Source organism: Boleophthalmus pectinirostris, unplaced genomic scaffold, assembly GCF_026225935.1.
Source record: "Boleophthalmus pectinirostris isolate CB_2022bp ecotype Guang Dong unplaced genomic scaffold, ASM2622593v1 HiC_scaffold_1, whole genome shotgun sequence".
Lineage (NCBI taxonomy): Eukaryota > Metazoa > Chordata > Actinopteri > Gobiiformes > Gobiidae > Boleophthalmus > Boleophthalmus pectinirostris.
Genome location: NW_026570970.1, coordinates 6,587,012 through 6,609,925, shown reverse-complemented (window position 1 = coordinate 6,609,925; position 22,914 = coordinate 6,587,012). Strand labels below are relative to the sequence as shown.

At 39.2% G+C, this 22,914-nt stretch overlaps 1 protein-coding gene and 1 long non-coding RNA gene across 2 annotated transcripts in view; one reads left to right on the top strand and one right to left on the bottom strand.

Moving 5' to 3' along the window:
* The first annotated feature begins 3,899 nt into the window (after nt 1-3,899).
* Nucleotides 3,900-22,914, top strand: part of LOC129408124 (dynein axonemal heavy chain 1-like) — a 30,383-nt gene continuing 11,368 nt past the window's right edge. Inside the window, 43 exon segments of the mRNA XM_055151007.1 lie at nt 3,900-4,190; nt 11,999-12,103; nt 12,171-12,201; nt 12,287-12,431; nt 12,903-13,035; nt 13,114-13,246; nt 13,318-13,473; nt 13,580-13,806; nt 13,808-13,833; nt 13,932-14,092; nt 14,171-14,382; nt 14,489-14,787; nt 14,917-15,067; nt 15,180-15,373; nt 15,445-15,670; nt 15,742-15,861; nt 15,938-16,020; nt 16,107-16,248; nt 16,368-16,523; nt 16,694-16,892; nt 16,965-17,218; nt 18,160-18,372; nt 18,465-18,629; nt 18,736-18,857; nt 18,970-19,075; nt 19,156-19,335; nt 19,414-19,554; nt 19,624-19,787; nt 19,917-20,030; nt 20,099-20,287; nt 20,383-20,488; nt 20,576-20,689; nt 20,767-20,916; nt 21,028-21,114; nt 21,185-21,371; nt 21,449-21,540; nt 21,612-21,766; nt 21,839-21,953; nt 21,956-22,018; nt 22,094-22,288; nt 22,398-22,517; nt 22,619-22,778; nt 22,871-22,881. Of these exon segments, the coding sequence (XP_055006982.1) occupies nt 4,047-4,190; nt 11,999-12,103; nt 12,171-12,201; nt 12,287-12,431; nt 12,903-13,035; nt 13,114-13,246; nt 13,318-13,473; nt 13,580-13,806; nt 13,808-13,833; nt 13,932-14,092; nt 14,171-14,382; nt 14,489-14,787; nt 14,917-15,067; nt 15,180-15,373; nt 15,445-15,670; nt 15,742-15,861; nt 15,938-16,020; nt 16,107-16,248; nt 16,368-16,523; nt 16,694-16,892; nt 16,965-17,218; nt 18,160-18,372; nt 18,465-18,629; nt 18,736-18,857; nt 18,970-19,075; nt 19,156-19,335; nt 19,414-19,554; nt 19,624-19,787; nt 19,917-20,030; nt 20,099-20,287; nt 20,383-20,488; nt 20,576-20,689; nt 20,767-20,916; nt 21,028-21,114; nt 21,185-21,371; nt 21,449-21,540; nt 21,612-21,766; nt 21,839-21,953; nt 21,956-22,018; nt 22,094-22,288; nt 22,398-22,517; nt 22,619-22,778; nt 22,871-22,881 (6,246 nt within the window). The 5' untranslated portion in view covers nt 3,900-4,046.
* LOC129409044 (uncharacterized) lies at nt 10,003-11,648 on the bottom strand. Its single transcript, XR_008632528.1, has 2 exons — nt 11,019-11,648; nt 10,003-10,598 (listed from the first exon to the last, which is right to left on the bottom strand). It is a non-coding gene; the product is annotated as an uncharacterized LOC129409044 (long non-coding RNA).

Sequence of the window (22,914 nt, the reverse complement as noted above, 5' to 3'; positions counted from 1 at the left end):
CATTAAGAGAAGCAGGAGAAACCATGAGTGATGGATTAATCGTAGCCATGGTGCTAGGTGGTCTACCAGACGGTTTCAAGCCACTAGCCGTCCATGTGACACAAAATGAAGATAATGTTACGTTTGCAGACTTCAAAAGAAGACTACGTGTTTATGAAGAATCTGAAAAAATGAAAATGACAGAACCAAGTACAGATAACGTGATGTAAGACAGAGCGGAGGCCAAAGCAAACTGAACAGTAACAGAAAAGATGGAGATGGTAACCTTACGTGCTTCAAGTGTGGAATAAAGGGACACAGGGCACGAAAGTGTTACAGAAAAGTGTGGTGCAGTTATTGTAAAAAACACTACACACGCAGAATCACTCTGCAAGAAAAAGGGAGGACAAGATGGTGCCAGAAAAGTTGCAGAAGAGCAAGACGGTGACCAAGATTTCCTCTTCATGGCCAAATACGTCCAAAGTGAAGGACCACCACTCAATGTGAAAATGAAAGGGATTATGGTGGACGCGGGAGCAACTTCCCACATCGTAAACGACATCAACAAGTTCGAAAGCTTCGATGACTCATTCCAACCAGGCACTCACTCCGTGGAGTTAGCAGATGGAAGCAGGTGCAGCGGAATGGCGCAACAGAGAGGAACGGCGGTGGTACATCTTCTAGACAACGCTGGACAGAAACACAAGGCGCAGCTACGGAATGCACTGTACATGCCATCATACCCACACAACATCTTCTCAGTGGCAAAAGCAACAAGCGGAGGGACGACGATCACCTTCAAGAAAGGAGACAGTCACATGGTGACCAAAGGCGGTTGCAGGTTTGATATACATGAGAATGGAAACTTGTATTACTTACCAACTGTCGAGAAAAATATTGATCAATGTAAAGTGAGTCATGATGTACAGACGTGGCATCAAATATTGGGCCACTGTAACTATGAAGATGTGAAAAGTTTGCAAGGTGTTGTAAAGGGTATGGAGATTAAGGGAAGCTCAACTAGGTTGGATCAGTTGTGTGAGGTTTGTGCACAAGGAAAATTCACACAGACAAGAAATAGGGAGCCTGATAGGAAAGCAAAAAGCCCCCTAGAACTAGTCCACACTGACCTAGCCGGCCCTATGCGAACTCCAAGCATGGAAGGACACCGATATGTCCAGTCCTTTACAGATGATTATTCAGGCACTATGTTTGTGTATTTTCTCAAGTCCAAGAGTGACACAATCCAGGCCACAGAAAAGTTCTTAGCAGACACAGCGCCTTATGGAGAAATCAAGTGTATCTGCACAGATAATGGCACTGAATTCATGAGTCAAGGTTTCCAAACAGTGCTAACAAAGAATAGGATTAGACATGAGACGTCTGCGCCGTACTCACCCCACCAAAATGGCACTGCTGAAAGAGGTTGGAGAACACTCTATGATATGAGCAGATGCTTACTGATTGAAAGCGGATTACCAGATAAGTTGTGGAACTACGCTGTTCAGACCTCAGCACATGTGAGAAACAGGTGTTACAGCAGGCGCACAAAGAAAACTGCATACGAGCTATTCACAGGCAATGTACCCAACATATCCAGATTACAAAAATTCGGATCTGTGTGTTTTGCTTACAAGCAAGAGAAAGGCAAAATGGATTCCAGATGTGAGCAAGGTGTTTTCATAGGCTATGATAAAAACAGCCCTGCCTATCTAGTGTACTATCCAGACACAGAGAGGGTCCAAAAGCATAGGTTGGTAAAATTCACCACTAAGACAACCAAGGAAAAGGAAACACAAACTACTGGGTCACACACAGATTATGGGGGTGTACATTCTGGGGATGACAACACTGAAGAGAGGGTTGTTGAAAAACTTGAAAATGTACCAGGACAGGGTATTCAAATTGGTGTTACTGAGACTTTACCTGAAAAGACAGAGTGCACACGGCCAGGTGAAGTTACAGAGACAGTGAACAGAAGGAACCCACCTAGAACTAAAAGGAAACCAACTCACCTACAGGACTTTGAGACAGAAAATATGGAAGACACACTAAACTCATGCATGGATTTTTGCTACAGAGCAGTGTGTGATGTACCTCAAACTTATCAGGATGCTATTGCGTCAACCAAAGCAAAGCAGTGGAGGAACGCCATGAAAGAGGAGTTGCAATCTCTGGAGGAAAATGAAGCCTTCACCCTCACTCAGTTGCCACCGGGCAAACAGACAGTGGGGGGTAGATGGGTTTATGCACTAAAAACAGAAATTGACGGGTCTGATAAATACAAGGCAAGGTTCGTAGCAAAAGGCTACAGTCAGAAACCAGGTACTGATTACGAAGAGACATTTTCACCCACAGCTGATATGACAAGTGTGAGAGTTGTCATGCAAAAAGGCTGTCGAGGATAACCTAGTCTTACACCAGATGGATGTTAAGACAGCTTATTTGCATGCACCAATTGATTGTGAAATTTACATGGAACAACCTGAAGGTTATGAGAGAAAATCAAAAACGGGTCATAAACTAGTGTGTAAACTACAGAAATCTATCTATGGATTAAAACAGTCTGGGAGAAATTGGAATGCTATGTTGCATGCATGTTTGACTGAGAATGATTTTGTGCAGAACACAGCTGATACATGTGTGTACACAAGGGAAAAGCACAATGAAAAAATAATACTAATAATATGGGTGGATGATCTGATCATAGCAGCTAACAATGAGAGTGTATTAAAAAATGTAAAGAACATGCTTACTGAAAGGTTCAAAATGAAAGACATGGGAAAACTCAGACATTTCTTGGGGATAGAATTTGAACAAACAGATGGTGTAGTGAAAATGTCACAGGAGAGAAGTGTGAGGAAGATTTTAGATCGATTTGAAATGCAGGATTGCAAGCCTAGAGAAACTCCATGTGAACCAAAACTTGTGTACAGAGAAAACGCTGAAAAAATGCAAGAGTCAAGAAAGTACAGGGAGGCAGTGGGAAGTTTAATTTACTTGTCCACTTGCACTCGACCAGACCTAAGTTTTGTGGTCAGTAAACTCTCGCAGCATTTTGCTGAACCAACTGTTGAACACTGGAACACAGTTAAACATGTGTTCAGGTACCTTAAGGGTACAACAGAACAGGGGTTGTACTTCAGGAGAAATAACACAGGAAAACTAGGCCTAAGGGTCTACAGTGATGCTGACTGGGCATCAGATTCAGCGGATAGACGAAGTACATCAGGGTATTGTGCCAGTCTAAATGAGAGTAGCTCTCTGATATCATGGAAAACAAGAAAACAGCCAACAGTTGCTTTATCAACCTGTGAGGCAGAGTACATCGCCTTAGCATCAGCCATACAAGAATGCATTTATTTAGAGCAGCTGCTCAGGGGTATAGACTCCTATCAATATGCACAAAGGTGTATGAAGACAACCAAGGTGCCATAGCACTAGCCAAAAATCCAGTCAACAGGCAGTGGTGTAAGCATATTGATATAAAATATCATTTTATTCGGGAAAATATAAACAATGGGAGGTTTATTTTGGAGTACTGTGCTACTGAGCAAATGATTGCTGATATACTGACAAAGCCAGCTACTAAGCTCAAGTTAAGAAAGTTTTCAAGGGAAATGTTTGGTGTTTAAATGTGTTACTTTAAGACAATATAAGTCTCATTCTGTTATTTTGTTTTCTCCATGTAGCTAGTGACATAAGAGCGAGTGGGGGTGTTGAATGTAGTTGTGGAATAACGCTCTTATTAATGTTGTATTAAATTGAATGGTTTGATTGGTTCAGCTTCCTTGAGGTGACGTGTGACGTATGCACGCATTTTTGTTAAAACATATATATGATTAAAGAAAGAACTGTAGTGTGATAATAAAAGGTTGAACTGAGAAATACACGCCCCGCTTTCTTTTCACCACGTTAAGTCTGCGCGAGTCAGATACCCTTAACAGAAGCCTTCACAAGAAGCAAAAGCCGAGACTCAAGCGGACTGTAAAGAAGACAGCTCTAAAGAGCAGCCAGCAGAACAGAACAGAAGAGACGCGGCGAACGCGGAGGGCGCGCACTTCCCGATGCCCGCTCATCCCAAAGTGGAAATAAAGCGCAACGCGGTCACGGACGATTACACTTTGTCCACTCATGTCCTGGGCCTGGGCATCAACGGGAAGGTCCTGGAGTGTTACAACAAGAAAACAGGACAGAAGTGCGCACTGAAAGTAAGGCACTTCACAAATCATTTTACTTTCTTTAACAACGAAAAGACTCAAGAATTCTTGCGTCTTGAGGGCTATCCTGTTGCGTTCAAGTCTTTTGTTTCTGATCTTTACTTATTTGGAGTCAGGCAGTGTCTGAGTGGTAGTACACATTACAGCCTATGTTATTTGTTTTCTTTTATTAGATTTAGCGCACTGGAAACAAGATCATGATATTAGCCTTTCCTAAATTTAGACAAACTTCAACATTACTACTAATATCCTATTTCACAAATTACACAGTAAGAGTAGTTCTTATTAATAAATAGCAAAAAATAACAATTGTGTCAAATAACCACCACATAAATATATGCCATTGTGTGACTGTTTTATTTCCTTTAATGCAAACTGAAAACTTTCAAATTCACGGAGACTATCTTTAATCCGAAAAAGAGCTGTGTAGCTTTCACAGGCACAATCAATTCTGGAACAGTATTAGTTTGATTGCTCACTGAAGTCTGCATGATGTCAGTATGTTGCTATAGCTTTTGTACACAGACTGTTCACGCCCCCCACTGAGCTCATGCGCTCTACATGTGTTGTACATGAGGCCAGGAGCATGGCCCAAGCTTGAATCAGAAGTGTGTCACCATTGTTCCATATGCTGTCACTTTTACTGAACTTCACTGGACTCTTAGGCACTTAGCATCGAGTCTGCACCAAGCTCATCTGACACCACTGGTCTGCCTGACTTAGATTTAGTGGTTTACAATAATCTATCTGCCAGAGCGGACAGCAGCAGGCTTACAAATGGACCAACTGCACCAGAGATGTAGACTGAAACTAAAGACAGAGGAAACTTCACAAAAGTTGAAAAATGACTCAAGTAACATTATCTCAGCCACTCCTCCCACCTTAAAATGAACACTGGAAGCGGAAAGCTGGTGTGAAAACCGAATGTTCGCCTTTCACATTTTACAAAGTCTTTTTTCCCCAATACTAGCCATACAGCCCACTGGTTTGATATCTCTTCATTCTGTATGGATTTTCAGTCATAAAATATTAGACCAACTATAATCTAATATTCATATTCAGAGTCTGTAAACTGGTCTTTTAAGGTCACACAGCTACTTATAAACATTTGAACTGGGATAACTTTACCTGTTGAGAGCTTCTAGCAGAAAGAAAATCAAGCAAATTGAAAACTACAAAAAAATCACTTGAGGTGTACTTTTATTCTTGGATTTTGGGATCAATAGACATAGATAATGGCACCAAGACTTTGATGTGGACCAGACTGAGCACAGTGGTCTGACACAGTTGAATTAAGTGTTTCTCTAAGCGGCTAATGTAAGCGAGGCGTATGGCTTTAATTCACTTTGCAGAAAAGCTGGAAGGGAGCCATGCTTGAATGTAATTCACTTACTCTCACCAGGCTTCTTTAACTGGGATTTGTGTTACTCCTGAGAGACACACTTCATTCACTCTTTGTATGCTCCAAAACAGTATTAATGATCAGTGAGAGTTAAAAAGTGTTATATTTCAAAAAGCTATCTGTGTTTAGGAGATGGAAACATTGCTGCTTCTCTCCCTCTATAGAAAATACATACATAATTAACTAATAACTGAAGATGAAGTTCAGACTGGCAGTTCATGACTTAATTATTGATATTTGTAAACAATCACACAAGTGAAGTGACAGATGAGATGGGGAGTAACATTTTGAGTTTTCTGTTTGTTAGGTAATTACAAATGTAAATATCAGTATAAAATATTCATGTGTCTTGCTGCTACCAGTATTATGGCAGCCAACCATAATATGATCAACAAAAAGGTATGACCATTCACTTGCAGTGCCAGTGTGTTACAAAGAATCATTTCAAATAGGAGTTACCGGACCACTCTGTCTGATTGTGATGCAATTTAGACTGTATTAAAGTGCTATTTAATATGAATATGTTGTGTATGTAGTTATTATACATTTGACTGAGCATTACATCTTTATACGTAATGTTTACTTTTAGAGAATAAAGATTTCTGAGTCTCCAGTGTATTAAATGTTATGTGCTGTTGAGTGTAGCGATGGACAAAGCTTCATATCTAATGCCCAAGCTTAACACAGGAAGGGCTTCTCCAACTACAACAGTGCTAATCTCACATCCACAGTCCTACATGACTCTTATGTGTCTGTGGTCAATGAGCACTCATTTATGGGATAATATAGATTAGAACTCATTCAGACTCAGCACAGCCAACAGAATTCATCACATTTACTGGCCTCATTTAATTGTGGAAACACAGAGCAACTCATGTTTGTGTGACCTTTAAACAAAACCCAAATTATATTGAATTCTTTGGGCCTAACGTGAATGGTTCATAAGGTTAAAGACTGTAGTGAGTGTTGCTCATTAACCTTTATTGCTCATGTGGTTGCATTGTTGTAGTCTTAGTCCCTATTCAAAGTTGTATGACATAATCTGATCATTGCACTGTCAATATATAAGGGAAATCTTCATGTGTGGAATCATTTTGATCTATTTTGTGTATATGTATGGTTGCATAATAATATAACGTGTTTGGTTGTAGTTCAGTTGTTTTAAATGTTAATATAATAGGCAGCAAAATTACTTCTTCTGTTGTAAGTGGTAAGACTGACTTGATAAAAAAAATACCTGTATCCTGAAATGCTATTTTATTGTAGTACTATAAAATATTAGTGGACCTATCTAATGGGAACATAATTAAACAAACAAAATAAATTGTAATTTTGTTTTGGTACCACCATAAATCCCAATAAAACCTATACTGCCACTGTACATTATTTTAACAAAATCACAAGACAAGACAGTGCAACCATGAGGCATAATAATAATAATAGCAGTAACATATACAGGCACATAGAGGTAAGATCTTAAGACCGAGCCCAAGCCCGACGGGTCGGGTCGGGTCTAAAATGTCAATCATTACTTCGGGTCGGGTCGGGCTCGGGCTTCAAATAAATATATGTTTATAAAATGTATGCTAAAACGATGTGAGGATACTAAACTAAGGAATACTTGTTATAAAATAAATAATATGGATAAAACAGAGAAGTAATGTAATGTAATTGCTATTTAACTACTAAACAGGATCCGCAGAGCCAGAGCTCTGCGCACGTGAACACCCCCTCTTCATTTAATCATCTTCCCCTCCGCAAGTCTGCATCTATTTTGACCTGGTGTCCCCAATATGGAGGAGCAAGAAGTTAAACTAAAGGCAGGAGAACTGAAAAGACAAACACGCACCGGTAAGAGTGAGGTGTGGAAAAGCTTCAAATTGATTGTTGAAAATGCTACAGAAACTTGCGTTGGCTTCGCTGAATGTCGTCAATGTGGCGCTTTGCTTTCATACGAGAGCAAAAAGACTGGCACCTCGACGCTGAGCACTGCTCCTCCTCCCGAGTCCTCACAAATAAAATATGACATTTCGGGTTTGCTTCGGGCTCGGGCCTGCAAATCAAGTTAATTGGTCGGGCTCGGGCCGGGTCGGGTTTTAATACCCGCGGGCCGGGTCGGGTCGGGCTGGATTTTTTAGGCCCGATCTCACCTCTACAGGCACATGAGTGCAGCCAGGAAATATACTTTATGTCATCTTACTTAAATTGAATTGCTGCACAAACTGCCGGGTCAGGGTGGGTTTGGTAGGGACAGAATGGGCTGTCATATTGGTTTTTACTTTATGTAACAAAATATTATTGTTATTAAAACAGCAATACACCTCTGGCATTGCATTGTATTTTTTATTATTTCAACTCTAGATAGATACACATTTCAAAGAATTTCTTTGACATGGATCAACACATTCATCACTAACGTCATCACATATCACAATTGTGACAGTTCAGTGAGGCTAAGGCTCTATTGCATTGGAATTGCTGTTTCTTCTATGTTGAATCTAATCATATTTACTTTCATTTTGTTACGGTGCAAGGCGTATTTTTAATGATCTAACTTGTAAACAAACAATTCTATCTTTAAGATAGGGTTTTGGAGCTAGATGTTAGGGTTCCAAAATATTTATGTATGTTGGCGTGTTAAATGGAAAGAAAATCTTGAAGATTTCAGCGGCAGTTTTTTTAATGGATAATATTAATTTGTAGTTTCATGGACAGACAGAAGGGGGAGGTGGTAGTGATGTCATTGTTATGCGCCTTGAGACATGCGCCCTGATCGGAGTCCAAAAAAGATAGTCGCGTCGGACGCCGGGAACTTAAATTAGTTTCATTAAGGACTTGTGTAAAACAAACTTACTGAAGTAAACGTTGAAAACAAATCGACAGCTACAGACATGTCGTACTGTAGGCAAAAAGGTAAGGCTTAATTACTTTTAAATCATTTATTTCGTGACATTATGTATGGCAATGTCATGTAGCATAGCAGCCATCATGCCAAATACAGGTTGTAGGTCTTTGAGTGATTGAATCACAAGTTACGAGAATTTTTATTTTGTAGTTTTTTTTGTTTGTTTGTTTGTTTGTTTTTTTGTTTTGTTTTTGTTGTTTTGATCATAATAGTGGCCACATGTTATGACCGTGGATCTATAATATAGTTACAACAGGTTATCTGAGGAGAGAGTTGAATGTAAGTGCGCCCTCAAGCGTTTATCCACTAGCAGGCTACTGGTAAAAACAATGCTGCATTTTTGTTGCATGGAAGGCAAAGACCGCATCATTTTTTGTGACCAAGGAAGAGCATGAGTCACCAAGTAATGCTGAACTGGTTGCTGATGACCCCAACGATCCTTACGAAGAACAAGGTACATTTCAAAACATTACTTGTGTTTGTACTATTTCAGCTCTTACTGTAAATGTTTTGTTGCCATTTTTCTCTAGGCCTTATTCTGCCCAATGGGGACATCAACTGGAACTGCCCTTGTCTGGGTGGGATGGCCAGTGGACCTTGTGGCTCCCAGTTCAAAGAAGCCTTTTCATGCTTCCATTACAGTAAAGAAGAAGTGAAGGGATCTGAATGCATTGACCACTTTCGTAACATGCAGGAGTGTATGAAGAAGTATCCTGAGCTTTATCCCCAGGAGGAAGAGAAAGAAACACCACCTCAAACTGTAGATGTCCCTGATCAGGAGTCCTACCTGAACTCTTCAGCTTCTGATACTGGCCTTGTAACTGACAGCTCTTTGCCAACAGACAGTCAGAGGGCTACATAAGGTTACTGAAACTTTGTACTCTCTGGCTACACTTCTTTAGGGATGGCTTGCTGGCTTGCTGACAGTTCTTGAGACTTGACAATGAAAATATTTCCCATGGCCATCAACGGACTTTATTGAGAATGTAATAATTACTGTATTTTATCTTGATGAGCACTTGCATCAAGAATAAGTAATTTAATTGCACTGAGTCAATATACAGTACATGTTTTTGTAATGGGGGCTATTTTATTTGAAATAATTCATTTATTGTTTTATAACTGTAGACATGTATATCATTTTATAAAACTTTAAAGAAGACATATTTTCTTGGATATTTAGTATTAAACCATTATATATGTAGATCATGCGTTTACATTTTGTTCATTGTAAACCGCAATATTGTTCTACACATGCTGCAACTGTTTGAGAGACCAACACAATTTCTTGACAAGATATGTTTTGTTTGATATGTTGTTTTGAATTATGCTTTGTTTTAACATGACAATCTGCTGCTATACTGTTGGAACTTTTGCTCCTTTTCTAAATTGTGGTCACCTAGCATGCCTTATAATGCTTTTTTAAAATTCCAAGATGTTAAATATGAACAATATGAACAAACAGAGTAACCAAAGGAACTAAACATTTAATGTAATTGTGGTTTCAGAATCTTTATTATAATATTGTTACAGTAAACTCATTTCTGGACGTTATACTGTAACAAAGGTACTTTATCACACTTAACAGTAAAACAAAGTGTGCATGGCAATAGTCTATTTTTCACACAGTTTATGTGAAATCTATTTTTCTGAGGTGCTGACACACATCTACTGTTGTCACAATGAGTATGCTCAGAAAATAGACCTACAAACAACTCAATAGTGTGTCCTCTGAGGAACTTTGGGAAGTCTCAGGATTATCATTCAGTAAGTAGTAGAGCAATATACATTAACCTAAAAACCTGTGAAAGACTGGCCCTTTGCATCAAGATGTAACATAAATACTAGGATCTGTGAAACACATTTATAACTGCTGCCTACATGCATCTGAAGACTGCCTTCATTTATTTTATGGAGGAGGGGAAACAGCTCCCATGTGTTGAGGCCAAAAATGTATTGCATCTGTACCGTGAGGGACAACCATTCAGAATGAATGAATGAAGAAATCCATGCAAACTCATGTTTCTCCAGTCCAGGCGGGAGTTGAACTCAGGGCAGTTGTAAAGAAGACGCAGTACAATAACAGATTGTCCTGTAAATAGAAACACAATGGCATTGGTATCATCATTTGGGTTAAATTGTAAAAAAAAAAAAATTACATTCTCTGAGTTTTCTTGTCACCTTTTGTTTTTTAAGGAGGCAGTGCAAAATAGTGAAGAACACATGTAAGAGGAAAGCATCCACACAGAAGATTGTGAAGAAAAGTGATACATTATGCCTATTAACATCATCAGCTGAGGATTCTGAGAGAAGACAGCTGTTAGGCATTTTTTCCTCAACCCACGTCTATTCACTTTAGACTCAGAAGGTGCCACTGACTCAGATGCTGCTTTCTTCAGAAGTTCAAGATTTTTTAAAAGCTTCAGTCTACTGCTTAATGATAGCAAATACAAGTAGCCTTCAGCCTTAAATGATGAGAAACACTGAGGGTAATTATTTAAGTACTACTCACGATTTTCTAGTATTTTTGCTGGGCTTGTTTCCTCTCCATAACTGGTCTTTTCCCGAAACAATATCATAAACATAAAACATCAGCGGAGGAGATCGGGTCAACGACTGGGGCGTATATATATTTATACTCCGCTAATGACACTGAATCAGTCCCGGTCTAGTCCTGGTCGAATACCGGTCTAGTCCTGGTCTTATCACGGTCTAGTCCCGGTCTAGTCTCGGTCTACTCCCGGTCTAGTCCTTGTTTAGTCCCGGTCTAGTCCTTGTTTAGTCCCGGTCGAGTTCTGGTTTAGTCCTGGTCCAGTCCTGGTGTAGTCCTCGCGATCGGCTCGGTGATTGTGGCGTATATATTTATGCTCCGCTCATGTTGGTGGTTCTCGTTCTGGTTCTCGGGTCTTGCTTCCTGATAATAACGTCGCAGTGTCACTGGATACTCGTCCCTGATTGGTTGACGCGGCGCGTCTGACGCGAAAAGTTCAGCATTTTCAACTTCTTGACGCTGACGCTTTGGACGCGCGTCTTGGCCGCTGACGCCAAAACGCTCAAGACGCGCCGCGTCGACGCCAGATTCGCGCCGCGCTGACGCCGAAAACGCGCCGCAAAAACGCAGGACGCTCTAGTCGCGCGTCCACATAGACTTTACATAGAAAGTGGACGCTTTCACGCTTTGGTCTGAACGGGCCTTTAGCGTCTCCATGGCAGCCGCACTAGCGCAGTGTTTGGAAACTGAGATTTTGTTTCGGTCGAAGAAAAGTATTCAACTTTGAAGATAGCTAGTTGATGAACTAATTAAGCGAAGGTAAGGGGGGACTTGAAAAAAGATCTAAGTTATTTACGTTAGTTACGTTGTTCTATCAAGTTTGACAATAAATAATTACTAATGCTAACTTGAACTAACAAATGGTTATCGCCACTTTAGCGTGTTTAAATACAGCGCTAATATTTTGTACGTTCACTCTTTGTTGACTTTTTGTCCAATAGATGGCAATGGGACCAGAACCTCCCAAAAGTTCCTCTAAGCTCAGATATCCTATATTTGAACAGACTGGCCTGTATACTACAAGCATATCCCCGTTTGTATTTCAGGTAAAGCTCTGGCATTTTATTATTCTTGTTGTATCGTTGATGATAACGTCTGTACTTCTGTTTTCAGGATGAAGGTCAGTCAATCAATACAATAAAAGGTGCAAAACATGAATTACATACGTGACTTGCCTACATTGTACTGGTACTCTTGTTGAGTTAACTCTGAAAATGGTTTGTCTCTAGGGAGTAAATCAAAAAAGGTTAATGACAAATCCACATCCCAGCAAGCAAAGACCTCTTACTTCTGCTCTGGTGGAGACCTGCCCAAAGTTCAGCTTCCATACCAAACTTTTTCTGGAAAAATCCCAAGGAAATTAGAGATAGAAAGGTTTGTCTTTGGCATTATTAATACTTTGCAGTGACATGTTGTTAGGGGTGTTCTACATGTATCTGTACTGATGGAATGTTAAGAGGTTACCATGGTGATACAATGCACACTTTAGCAAACTCTGCTCTCCTATTGTAGTTTTAGCTAAATCATTTCCTTATTGTCAGACTGTGTTAAAGTACTGCTCAGATTAAAGCCTAACAAGCCTCTGTTAGAGCAATGCTTACAGTTTACATCACACCCCCAGGGAATGTTGATGACATCAGCTATGAAGTATTAATATTGCATTATTCCTCCCAACCTCAGTGATTTTAAATATTGTCCATTATCTTTAATTGTTTATGTCGACATACTAATAAAATGAAATAGAGGTGGGTGATTGTGACAAAAATGACTATCTACATCTTTCACGGTAAGGTAAGACAGGCTTAACAACAGTTGTTCTCTTGGTTTATGTATTTTAATTAATAGACTCAGGAGGGAGTACTCACAGTTAAACCTTGAAGATCTGCTGGAAGCAAATGGCATCGACACTAACAGTCTTTTGCCAAAGTATCAGGGCAGTAGCAATGACTCCTGTGTGTCACCCTATCTTCCACTGGAGGTAAGTTTTAACCTCCAACATTTAGCATACAGTAAATAGAGAAAATTTGTATTGGTGCTATTGTATCTTTTTTCTTAGATATTTGACAATGAAGATTTTGACTGTCGGACCCCAGAAGACTGGCTTTCTCTGGGTATTACTGAAGGATCAAGTGATCGAAAGCCTATTCCAGCCAAAGCCCTCCTGCCAGCTGAAGTCAAAATTGCATTTGGTATGTAATGTTTTTTTATACCACTGTTTATTAAAAATGTTATTTAAGGACACTTACCTGTTTTATTACAGATTCAGGTCCCCTTACCCAGGAACACATCTGGCATTTGGTTGGGGTTCTTGACTACAATAAGGAAACATCTTTGTACCTTGTTGAAAAGGTTCATCTAAAAGAATTAAGTGGAAATTCTAGCCTTAGTGAACAACAAAAGAAGACACCACTGACTGGTACATTTCATGACTTGATATATGTACTATATGTTTTTATATGTTTTACTGTGTTCTGTTTCTTCTGATCTCTTTTGTTTCTCTTTCTTGTTTACGGACTGCACAGGGGAAAAGCCATACGTTACAGGAAGTAGATACTGGGTACCTAGAATTCGACTGTTATTCAAAGCAGAGGATCCACGCATCTTTGTGCAGCGCATCAAGAATGCTCTGCATTTAAGGGACAACGCAGAAGCGCTTGTGCTTTATAATCTATCTGTTGACTGCATGCCCATTTGTGAAGGAACATCGCTTGATAGCAGCTGTCTCCAGAGGATCAAAAAAAAAAGCTCTCACAACTCCTAATCTCAGACAGAAACGGTAAGTCACAGCACATAATTTGGATGTGATTCATATGTGAATGTGCTTTAGTGTTGTAATGAGAGATATGTTTTGTAATGGATATTTAATGTGTTCAGTTTGGATGACTATGTAAAGCACCTGGAGGAGGAGATATGCCTAGACTATAGCAGGACTATGAACAAAATTATATTTGACAATGTAGTAATGAGTCAATCAGGGCAGCTGTTTTCACAAATTATTATTCCAAAGAAAGAACAACCACTGGTTCCTAAAAAAGGTGCATCATCACTCTTTGATATTTGTGATTCTATACCGACTATGTGATAAAATTATTATTTTTTCTTTACTTTCTTAGAGATTTTTCCAGCTCCTCTTTTTTCTTATAAGGAAACATGTGCCAAGATTGCCTTCTGCTCCCTACTCACACAACCAAAGGTGCTGTTTCTATTATCTAAAATATGGTGTGAGTGTGACAAAGTGGCAAACATGCAGCTGTTTAATATTTCCGAGAGGGAATCACTTCGACTAAAAGACTTTGAAACCTCACAATCGCATTTGCACATTCAGGTATGATGACAATATCGGTACAGTTGGTGTAGAACCAAGAAAGTACTTTGCAACAGTTATGAAACTATGCCAAGACAAGTATCACAAATAATTTCTTCATTCACAGGTGAACTCTTATCTTCGACAAACATGGATATCAACAGTGAGCAATGCCATTCGGTCTCCCTTATTAGAGATCGGGAAAGGCACTTACAATGTGAATCAGTCCTCTTGGGAAATGTATAAGATGTCCAAGTTGATGAAATTGATGAATGTGGTGCGCTACAAAATGCAAGATGCCCTGCGCTATCTTGTGCAAAACTCTTTGGCCAGTCTTACTCAACAAATTATGGATGCCTGTTATAGTACTCTGACTTGTTGTGAAGATCTGGTCTGGGGAGAAGACCTCATTACTAGCCCTTACAAGTAGGCAGATGATCAATATGCCTATATTTGTAGTCATACAGCAATGTTCATTATGAATTTATTGTATTAAGAATTTTGTGCACATATTTGTGCATGCTATAATTATTTAGTTTTCAATTTCTTCCCTAGATCAAAGAAACACACCTTGTTCCTACTGGACTTGGTTCTGGACCAGACTGGAGTTCATTATAGCACTCCTCTTGAGAGTTTTCCCTCATCAATTGTAAAGCTGTTTGATAAAGGCATTGTGGCAGCACAGAATGTTCCACAAGTTGAAAGGGTATGAATGAAGTTGAGAATAAGCCATACCAGGATGTATCTTAATTTCATGATATAGTGTAGTTTCCAACTAGTCTCACTAGTTTTGATTTCTTTTGTCTTTTGTGTGACAGTTGGTGATGAAAAATCTCTTCTTTGGGGAAGATAGTTTACTTGAGTCTGTGAATATGCGGGAACCTGAAGTAATCAAGCAACGAAGGGAGATACAAGTGGCTCTTTCGCAGGCGGCCATTCCTTTGAGAGCCTATGCAGCCGAATACGTCAAATATTTGGAACTATATAACCAAGACATTGAAACACTGCTTAAGTAAGTGTATGGTAATGTTAATTAACATTTACCACTAAAAGTTGAATGTTTTGTCTATATTTTGAATTCAGATCTAGTACACAGACAGAGTTGACATCCCAAGTGGTGAAAAAAGAAGTGGAACAACATTTGAAAGAAAAAGAGAGACTTGAACAAACACTACCCCTCTTTATCAACATTGGCCCATTCACTGTCCAGGTAGAGACTGTTCGACTCGCATTGTGCAATAAAAGAAAAGCTTTGGCTAAGTCATTGCAGGACCAGTTTGCTCAAAGACTTCGTAAGCAGATTGACGATGTACGTGGGTTTTATTTCTAAAATACTATGAATATATAGACTATGTCCATTCTGAATTGCACTCTTTCTAGGCTTGTGACGAGTGCATGATCATAGACAGAAAACTTTGTGAAAAACCAAATACAGTTGAGGAACTATCTGAAAAGAGAGAGTGGATGAAGCAAATTCCTGAACAGCTAAGAGTTTATAAAGTACTTAAATGCGTAACATATACATTCATATGTTTTAGAGGTAAAAACTTGCTGTAATGGTTATCTCTTTAAACAGGAGCGACTTAAAAAGACACTTGCAGAATATGATGTCTTGGAAGATTTCTTTTACCTTATACCAAAGGATGATTTCAGTAAGAAGTGAGAAAAATGTTTTTACCCCTTCAACCACGGTCTGCAATTAACATAATTTTCCCAACAATAAAAACCATTAAATGTGTATACAGGTGGGCTGCTATTGGATGGCCTCAAAAGATTTTCAGACAGATAGAAAAAACAACTGTAAAACACAAGGAGGATGAGGAACGTTTCCACAAAATTCAACAAAGTGAACAGAACAACTTTGAGGAACAGATTGACTCTTTACAAGTATGTTAGACAAGACAAATTATAATTTTTTAGAATTATTAGATTTTTTCACTCTCCCAAACTATGCTTCTTAAACTGCTATACATTAGTCCAGTAACTGATATTTTCTGTGAATGCAGATGCTGGTTGCTGGTTTTGCAGGTTTTGCAGACATGAACCATGCACATGAGTTGGCCAGTAAGGTGAAACGTACAAAGAAGGACCTGGAGGACTGTCAGGCTATGGCCCAAATCTACAACAGGAGAGAACGTCTGCTTCAGCTGCCTTTGACAAATGTAAGGACAATTTATTTACACATTTTCAAAACCTAAGTTGTTGCTGGGGAAGAAGATGTTAAATAATGTATGCAAGAAAGTTTATCAGCCTGTCAAGGAAAACATTACAACTCACCCTTCTATTTTCTTTCATCATATTTCTCTTTTAACCAAGCACTTGTGTCTTCTAGTATGATCGTCTGCATAATTTAGTTGGGGAATTTCAGCCTTATGAGGACCTATGGACAACCACCTCCAACTGGTTACACTGGCATGAGAGCTGGCTCAATGACCCACTGTCGTCTATTGACTCTGAACAGCTTGAGAGCAATGTCACAGAGGCTTACAAGATCATGCAGAAATGTGTCAAACAGTTTAAAGATAATCCAGGCAAGAACGTGAAAGGAAATGCCAAAATGAATATGAAAGCAGATATGAAATTTTCTTTCTTCTGTGCAACAGGATGTCATATGGTGGCAGCTTTTATTCAGAGAAAAATTGAGGAATTCCGGCCTTACATTCCACTAATTCAAGGACTTAACAACCCTGGAATGAGAAGTCGCCACTGGGAGATGCTTTCAGAGCATATTCACATGAAGATGCAATTCCAAGCCAATCTGACTTTCTCACGCTGCCTTGAGCTTGGTTTGCAAAACTATGGAGCTGAAATAGCACAGGTGGCTGAGGTGGCAGGAAAGGAATACACCATTGAACAGGTACATACTGTAGTTTTTAGAAACAACATGAGTAATACATTGTTTTGATAATCTCACATTTAACCCTTCCAGACTCCCCCTTTTATCCCCTAATGAAGTGCTATACATCCTTTTTTCGGTACAACCTGTTCTTTCACAATCTGAATGCTGTAGTTGTGTCATATGGCTGTAATAAAAGCTATAGAACTAGAAATACAAAGGGGAAAAAAAAGGAAAATGATATTCACACTCCTTTATTCAAAACACACAGCAAACATGTATAAACAACTTTTTAGACATAATAAATATACTTAGTTTAGGGTCTTAGCTACAAAAGTGCAAAATATCAAGTTTGTAGGTATTCTAAAAATGTCATTTTTGCCCTCAAAACCAAAAAAAGTGCACTCGTCCAAGTCCTTCCCTAGTGCCAATCATGGAAGCAGTTCCTATCAGGCACCAGGCATAGTGCCACATCACAGGCCTTGCATTTCCATGCAGTACACTGCCTCTTCCCCCGTGTTTGTCAGCAGTGCACACATGACAGCCTCCCATATGATCCTTGCCTGCTGCGGTCTTCCTGGTGTGGTGGTTAGTAAGTGTAGTGATCGAGATGAAGTACTGAGGAGTGGAGATCTGGATCTTCCATGCCCTCCATCCCTGCCCCTCCTTCTGCTCTCAGAGGAGATCATAGGTGTTGAAGGTGTTGATGGTTCTGGACGGGTGGTTGGGGTTGTAGACACTGATGAAGCTGGGGAGACACCTGAAGTGAATGGCACAGGGGAATCTGGAGGAGCCTGAGGAACATCCTCTGACTCAGCACTAAACAAAAGTCTCTATCTTTTATGATAAAAAGTTATGCGCGGTTATGTAAAACACTGGAAGGGTTAAAGGATTTCATTCTAACTGTTATTTAATAACTTTTTTCAAACACAACAATTCATTCTTGCTCTCATTCTTTTTAGGCACTTAATAAAATGAAAGCTGAATGGTCAGCTTTAGTCGTTGATGTGCTGCCATACAAGAACACTGGAACCTACATTCTCAAAAGTCCAGAGGAAGCTTCCCAATTGCTAGATGACCACATTGTCATGACCCAGAGCATGTCACTCTCACCATTTAAAAAATACTTTGAAAGTCGCATAGCCAACTGGGAGAGTAAACTGAAAATGACTCAAGTACAACTATAGATCACATTGTACATCAAATCTAACTGCATTGCCACCTCTGTTTCTAATTGTGCGGTGCTACCCTCTTCTGGTCTTTGTAGGATGTGCTAGAGGAATGGCTGACATGCCAGCGTTCTTTGCTTTACCTTGAGCCCATTTTCAGCTCCCCAGATATTAACCAACAACTGCCCAATGAAGCAGGGCAATACCAACAAATGGAAAAAATGTGGACAACAGTGATGAGAAAAGCTAACAATAATCGCAAGGTTATAACTCATATCTGTTTTACAAATTCAGAATGAACTACAGCGTCAATTTTGACTCCTAGACAATACACACAATGTACACTCAGATTACTGGTATGTTTTGTAGATAATTGAGTTGTGTCCAGATGCCCGTTTATTGTCTACTCTGAAGACGTCCAACTCACTCTTAGAACAAGTACAGAAAGGTCTCAGTGAGTACTTGGAGACAAAGAGACGTTCTTTTCCAAGGTATCTGCCTTTTTCTTGTAACCTTTATTTTATACTGTGTCAAAGTGAACTGTGTGCCCAATTGTTCCACATAATATTTTATTATGTATTACTAAAGTAATTTTTTTTTCAGGTTTTACTTCCTATCAGACGATGAGTTGCTTGAAATTTTGTCCCAGACCAAAGATCCCACAGCTGTTCAGCCACATTTACGCAAATGCTTTGAGAACATTGCACGGGTTCGATGATTGAACTTTTTGATAACAATTTTACTATAAAGCTTGAGAAAAATATCCCATCAATTTTTGTATTTTTCCAGCTAAAATTTCAGCCTGACTTACAAATCACTGACATGTACTCTGGAGAAGGAGAGGAAGTGAAGCTTTTCCAGTCTGTACAGCCTACTGGTGATGTGGAAGACTGGCTCAGAAATGTAGAGAAGTCAATGAAAGCTACAGTAAAAGATAATATTGACCGATCATTAAAAGTCTACTATGAGGTTTGTCACACTATTTGTAGAAAAGTAATACGACTGTTGTTGACATGGTTTGTATAAAAACACTTTTTGTAATTTTAGCAACCTCGGGAGAAGTGGGTTTTGTCATGGCCTGGTCAGGTGGTGATTGCTGGATGCCAAGTATTCTGGACTGCCGAGGTATCGGAAGCTATAGAGAAAGGAGACTTGGCTAATCATCTTTATCCTCAACTGCAAACACAGGTGTGTAATAGTAGCATATGCAATATTCTGATGACACTTCATTACTTCATTGACAGTCTCTCTTTATAGTTGGGTAACTTAGTCAAACTGGTCAGAGGAAATTTGTCCAGAATGCAAAGGGCTGTTCTGTCTGCCCTCATTGTCATAGAAGTCCATGCAAAAGATGTTGCTGCTGAACTGGTCCAGCAAAAGCTTTCAAATATTAATGACTTTGAATGGATCAGCCAGCTCAGGTGGGCAAAGAAAATCTGTGAGAGCTTTTATTTCTTTGAATTTGTTGTAAGAGAAATTACAAAAAATGTTTTATTATTGATTGATTATTATTGTATATTGTATCATGTTTACTATTGTATTATATATAGATACTACTGGGCAAGAGATGACTTGTATGTCCGTGTGGTAAATGCAGAGTTTTTGTATGGATATGAATATCTTGGTAACTCTGGTCGGCTGGTTATCACCCCACTGACAGACAGGTGAGGGTCAGATTTTACACTTTTTCCAACAAAACAAATCCTTACTTTGTTCTATAATTTTGTCCTAGATGTTACCTAACGCTAACAGGGGCTCTTCATTTGAAATTTGGAGGGGCTCCTGCGGGCCCAGCTGGTACAGGAAAGACCGAGACCACCAAAGATCTTGGAAAGGCCCTAGCAATCCAGACTGTGGTGTTCAACTGTTCAGATCAGCTCGACTTCAAGGCCATGGGGAAATTCTTTAAAGGACTAGCCAGGTTAAACACAGCCTAATACTAAAAATATTACTAAGCACAGTACACTTAAGTAGCTAAATTAATACTGTTTATTGTTTTTATTTCCTGACTTGTAGCTCTGGCGCTTGGGCATGCTTTGATGAATTTAATCGTATAGATGTGGAAGTGCTTTCTGTAGTGGCACAACAAATTACCACTATACAAAAGGCTCAACAGCAAAGAGTAAGACTGTTTTCTAATCAATATAGGCCTTGTAATAGCTATGTCTAAATAAATAGATATAGGTAATGAAGTAATAACTGATTTCAGGTTAAAAGCTTTGAATTTGAGGGGACTGAAATCACACTTGTTCCCTCCTGCGCTGTGTTTATTACAATGAATCCTGGATATGCTGGCCGCACAGAACTGCCTGACAATCTTAAGGTACAGTATACTGAGTTTCTTATACCACTCTAACATGTATAATATGTGTTATTATAACATACACCATATATTCCTAGGCTCTGTTTCGTCCTGTGGCTATGATGGTGCCCAACTATGCTATGATTGCTGAAATTTCTTTATACTCATTTGGCTTTAGTGATGCCAAAATCCTTTCAAAGAAAATAACATCTACTTTTAAGCTATCCTCTGAACAGCTTAGCTCACAGGTATGAACTTTATTATTTAATTAGCAGTTTAATACTATTGATAAGTCATTGATCAAATCATCATTTTTATTGCAATATTAATTTTAATAACGTTGTGTTGGGTCTTTGTAGGATCATTATGACTTCGGTATGAGAGCTGTAAAATCTGTGATTTCGGCAGCTGGAAACCTCAAGAGAGAACATCCTGAGATGAATGAAGTAGGTCATTTGGCTTCTGTTTCAATTCCTTAGTCCACCATTGTATTTTTATTTTTATTTTTTCCTGAAGGAGTTAATTTGTCTGCGAGCCATTAATGACGTCAATGTGCCAAAGTTTCTTCAAGATGACTTGAAACTGTTCAGTGGGATTGTGTCTGATCTGTTCCCCAAGACAAAACAGGAGCCAATCAGTTATGGAACACTGGAGCAATCCATGCGCAGTGTTTGTGTTGAGAGGAACTTGAAAGATGTTGATGGTCTGTGTTTTTAACAAAGGGAATCATAATTCAGATGTTTACAGAACACTGTTAATAAACCACTGATTTTTTTGTAGGGTTTATTCATAAATGTATTCAGCTTTATGAAACTACAGTGGTGAGACATGGCCTTATGCTTGTGGGACCTCCTGGATCCGGTAAAACAAGGGTAAGTGTTGTCACATTTTTAAATGAATTGTAAAGATTTTGCGTACAACATGTCATTTGTTCTTTTGTCAGTGTTATGAGATACTAGCTGCAGCCATAACAGCTCTAAAAGGCAAGCCCTCAGTGAGTGGTGGACAGTACGAAGCTGTTCAGGCATATGTTCTCAATCCCAAATCTATCACTATGGGACAGCTTTATGGAGAATATGACCTACTCACACAGGAATGGTAAAATAAAAACAGGAAATTACCCCTATAAAAGTTCAGGGAAAAAATATTTTGATTTGTCTCACATTTTAGGACAGATGGAATCCTTTCAGCTCTTGTTCGTGAAGGGGCATCATCCATGGACCAAGTGAAGAAGTGGTACATGTTTGACGGTCCTGTGGATGCTGTGTGGATTGAGAACATGAACACACAGTACTGGATGATAACAAAAAACTGTGCCTAAGCTCAGGGGAGATTATCAAGATCACAGATGTAAGGACAAATGCAGGTTTCAATATTCTGTCTTGTGCAGAAGAATTTTGAAATGACTCTCTAACTTTTCTACAGGTGATGACCATGATGTTTGAGGTGCAGGACTTGGCTGTGGCTTCCCCAGCTACAGTGTCCCGCTGTGGAATGGTCTACCTGGAACCTAGTATTCTGGGCCTAACTCCTTTTACAGAATGCTGGCTGAAGCAGATCCCTGATGCTTTAAAACCTCACTCAGACCAGCTTAATTCCCTCTTCTCCAGATTCCTCAAGGTTACATTTAGCAAATATTTTTTTATATTCTGATCATTTGTCCAGCATGCTAAATTAGCTTTTTGTGCAATTCTCCTAATTTGTAAAGTTAACTGTATGTTTCTTCCAGGACTCATTAAGGTTCGTTCGTGGACATGTTAAAGAGGTTATCACATCTCTTGACAGCAATCTGACATGCAGTCTTCTTAAACTTATGGATTGCTTTTTTGACCCTTTTAATCATAAAGAGGTAAGATGATTTACAGTTAACTAGTTACCTTTGCATTATTTGTCATTGTTATCATTGATGTGTCTACAAACTACTAATGTTTTAATGTGTTATTACAAAAGAATGAACGACCACTACCTCAGCATAAAGTGAAGCGCCTAAAAGAAGTGATTGAGCCCTGGTTTTTCTTCTCTCTGGTGTGAAGTGTTGGAGCCACAGGAGATGCAACAAGCTGTCAGCACTTCAGTAACTGGCTAAGAGAGAAAAATGGCAGAAGAGAATGTATGACATTATTGAAAAATATGATATGTAATAAACAAATAATATGCTCATTATGTTAATATTCCACTTCCAGATTGAGTTATGTTTTCCAGCTGGCGGTTTGGTTTACGACTACAAACTCAACGATGGTGGAATA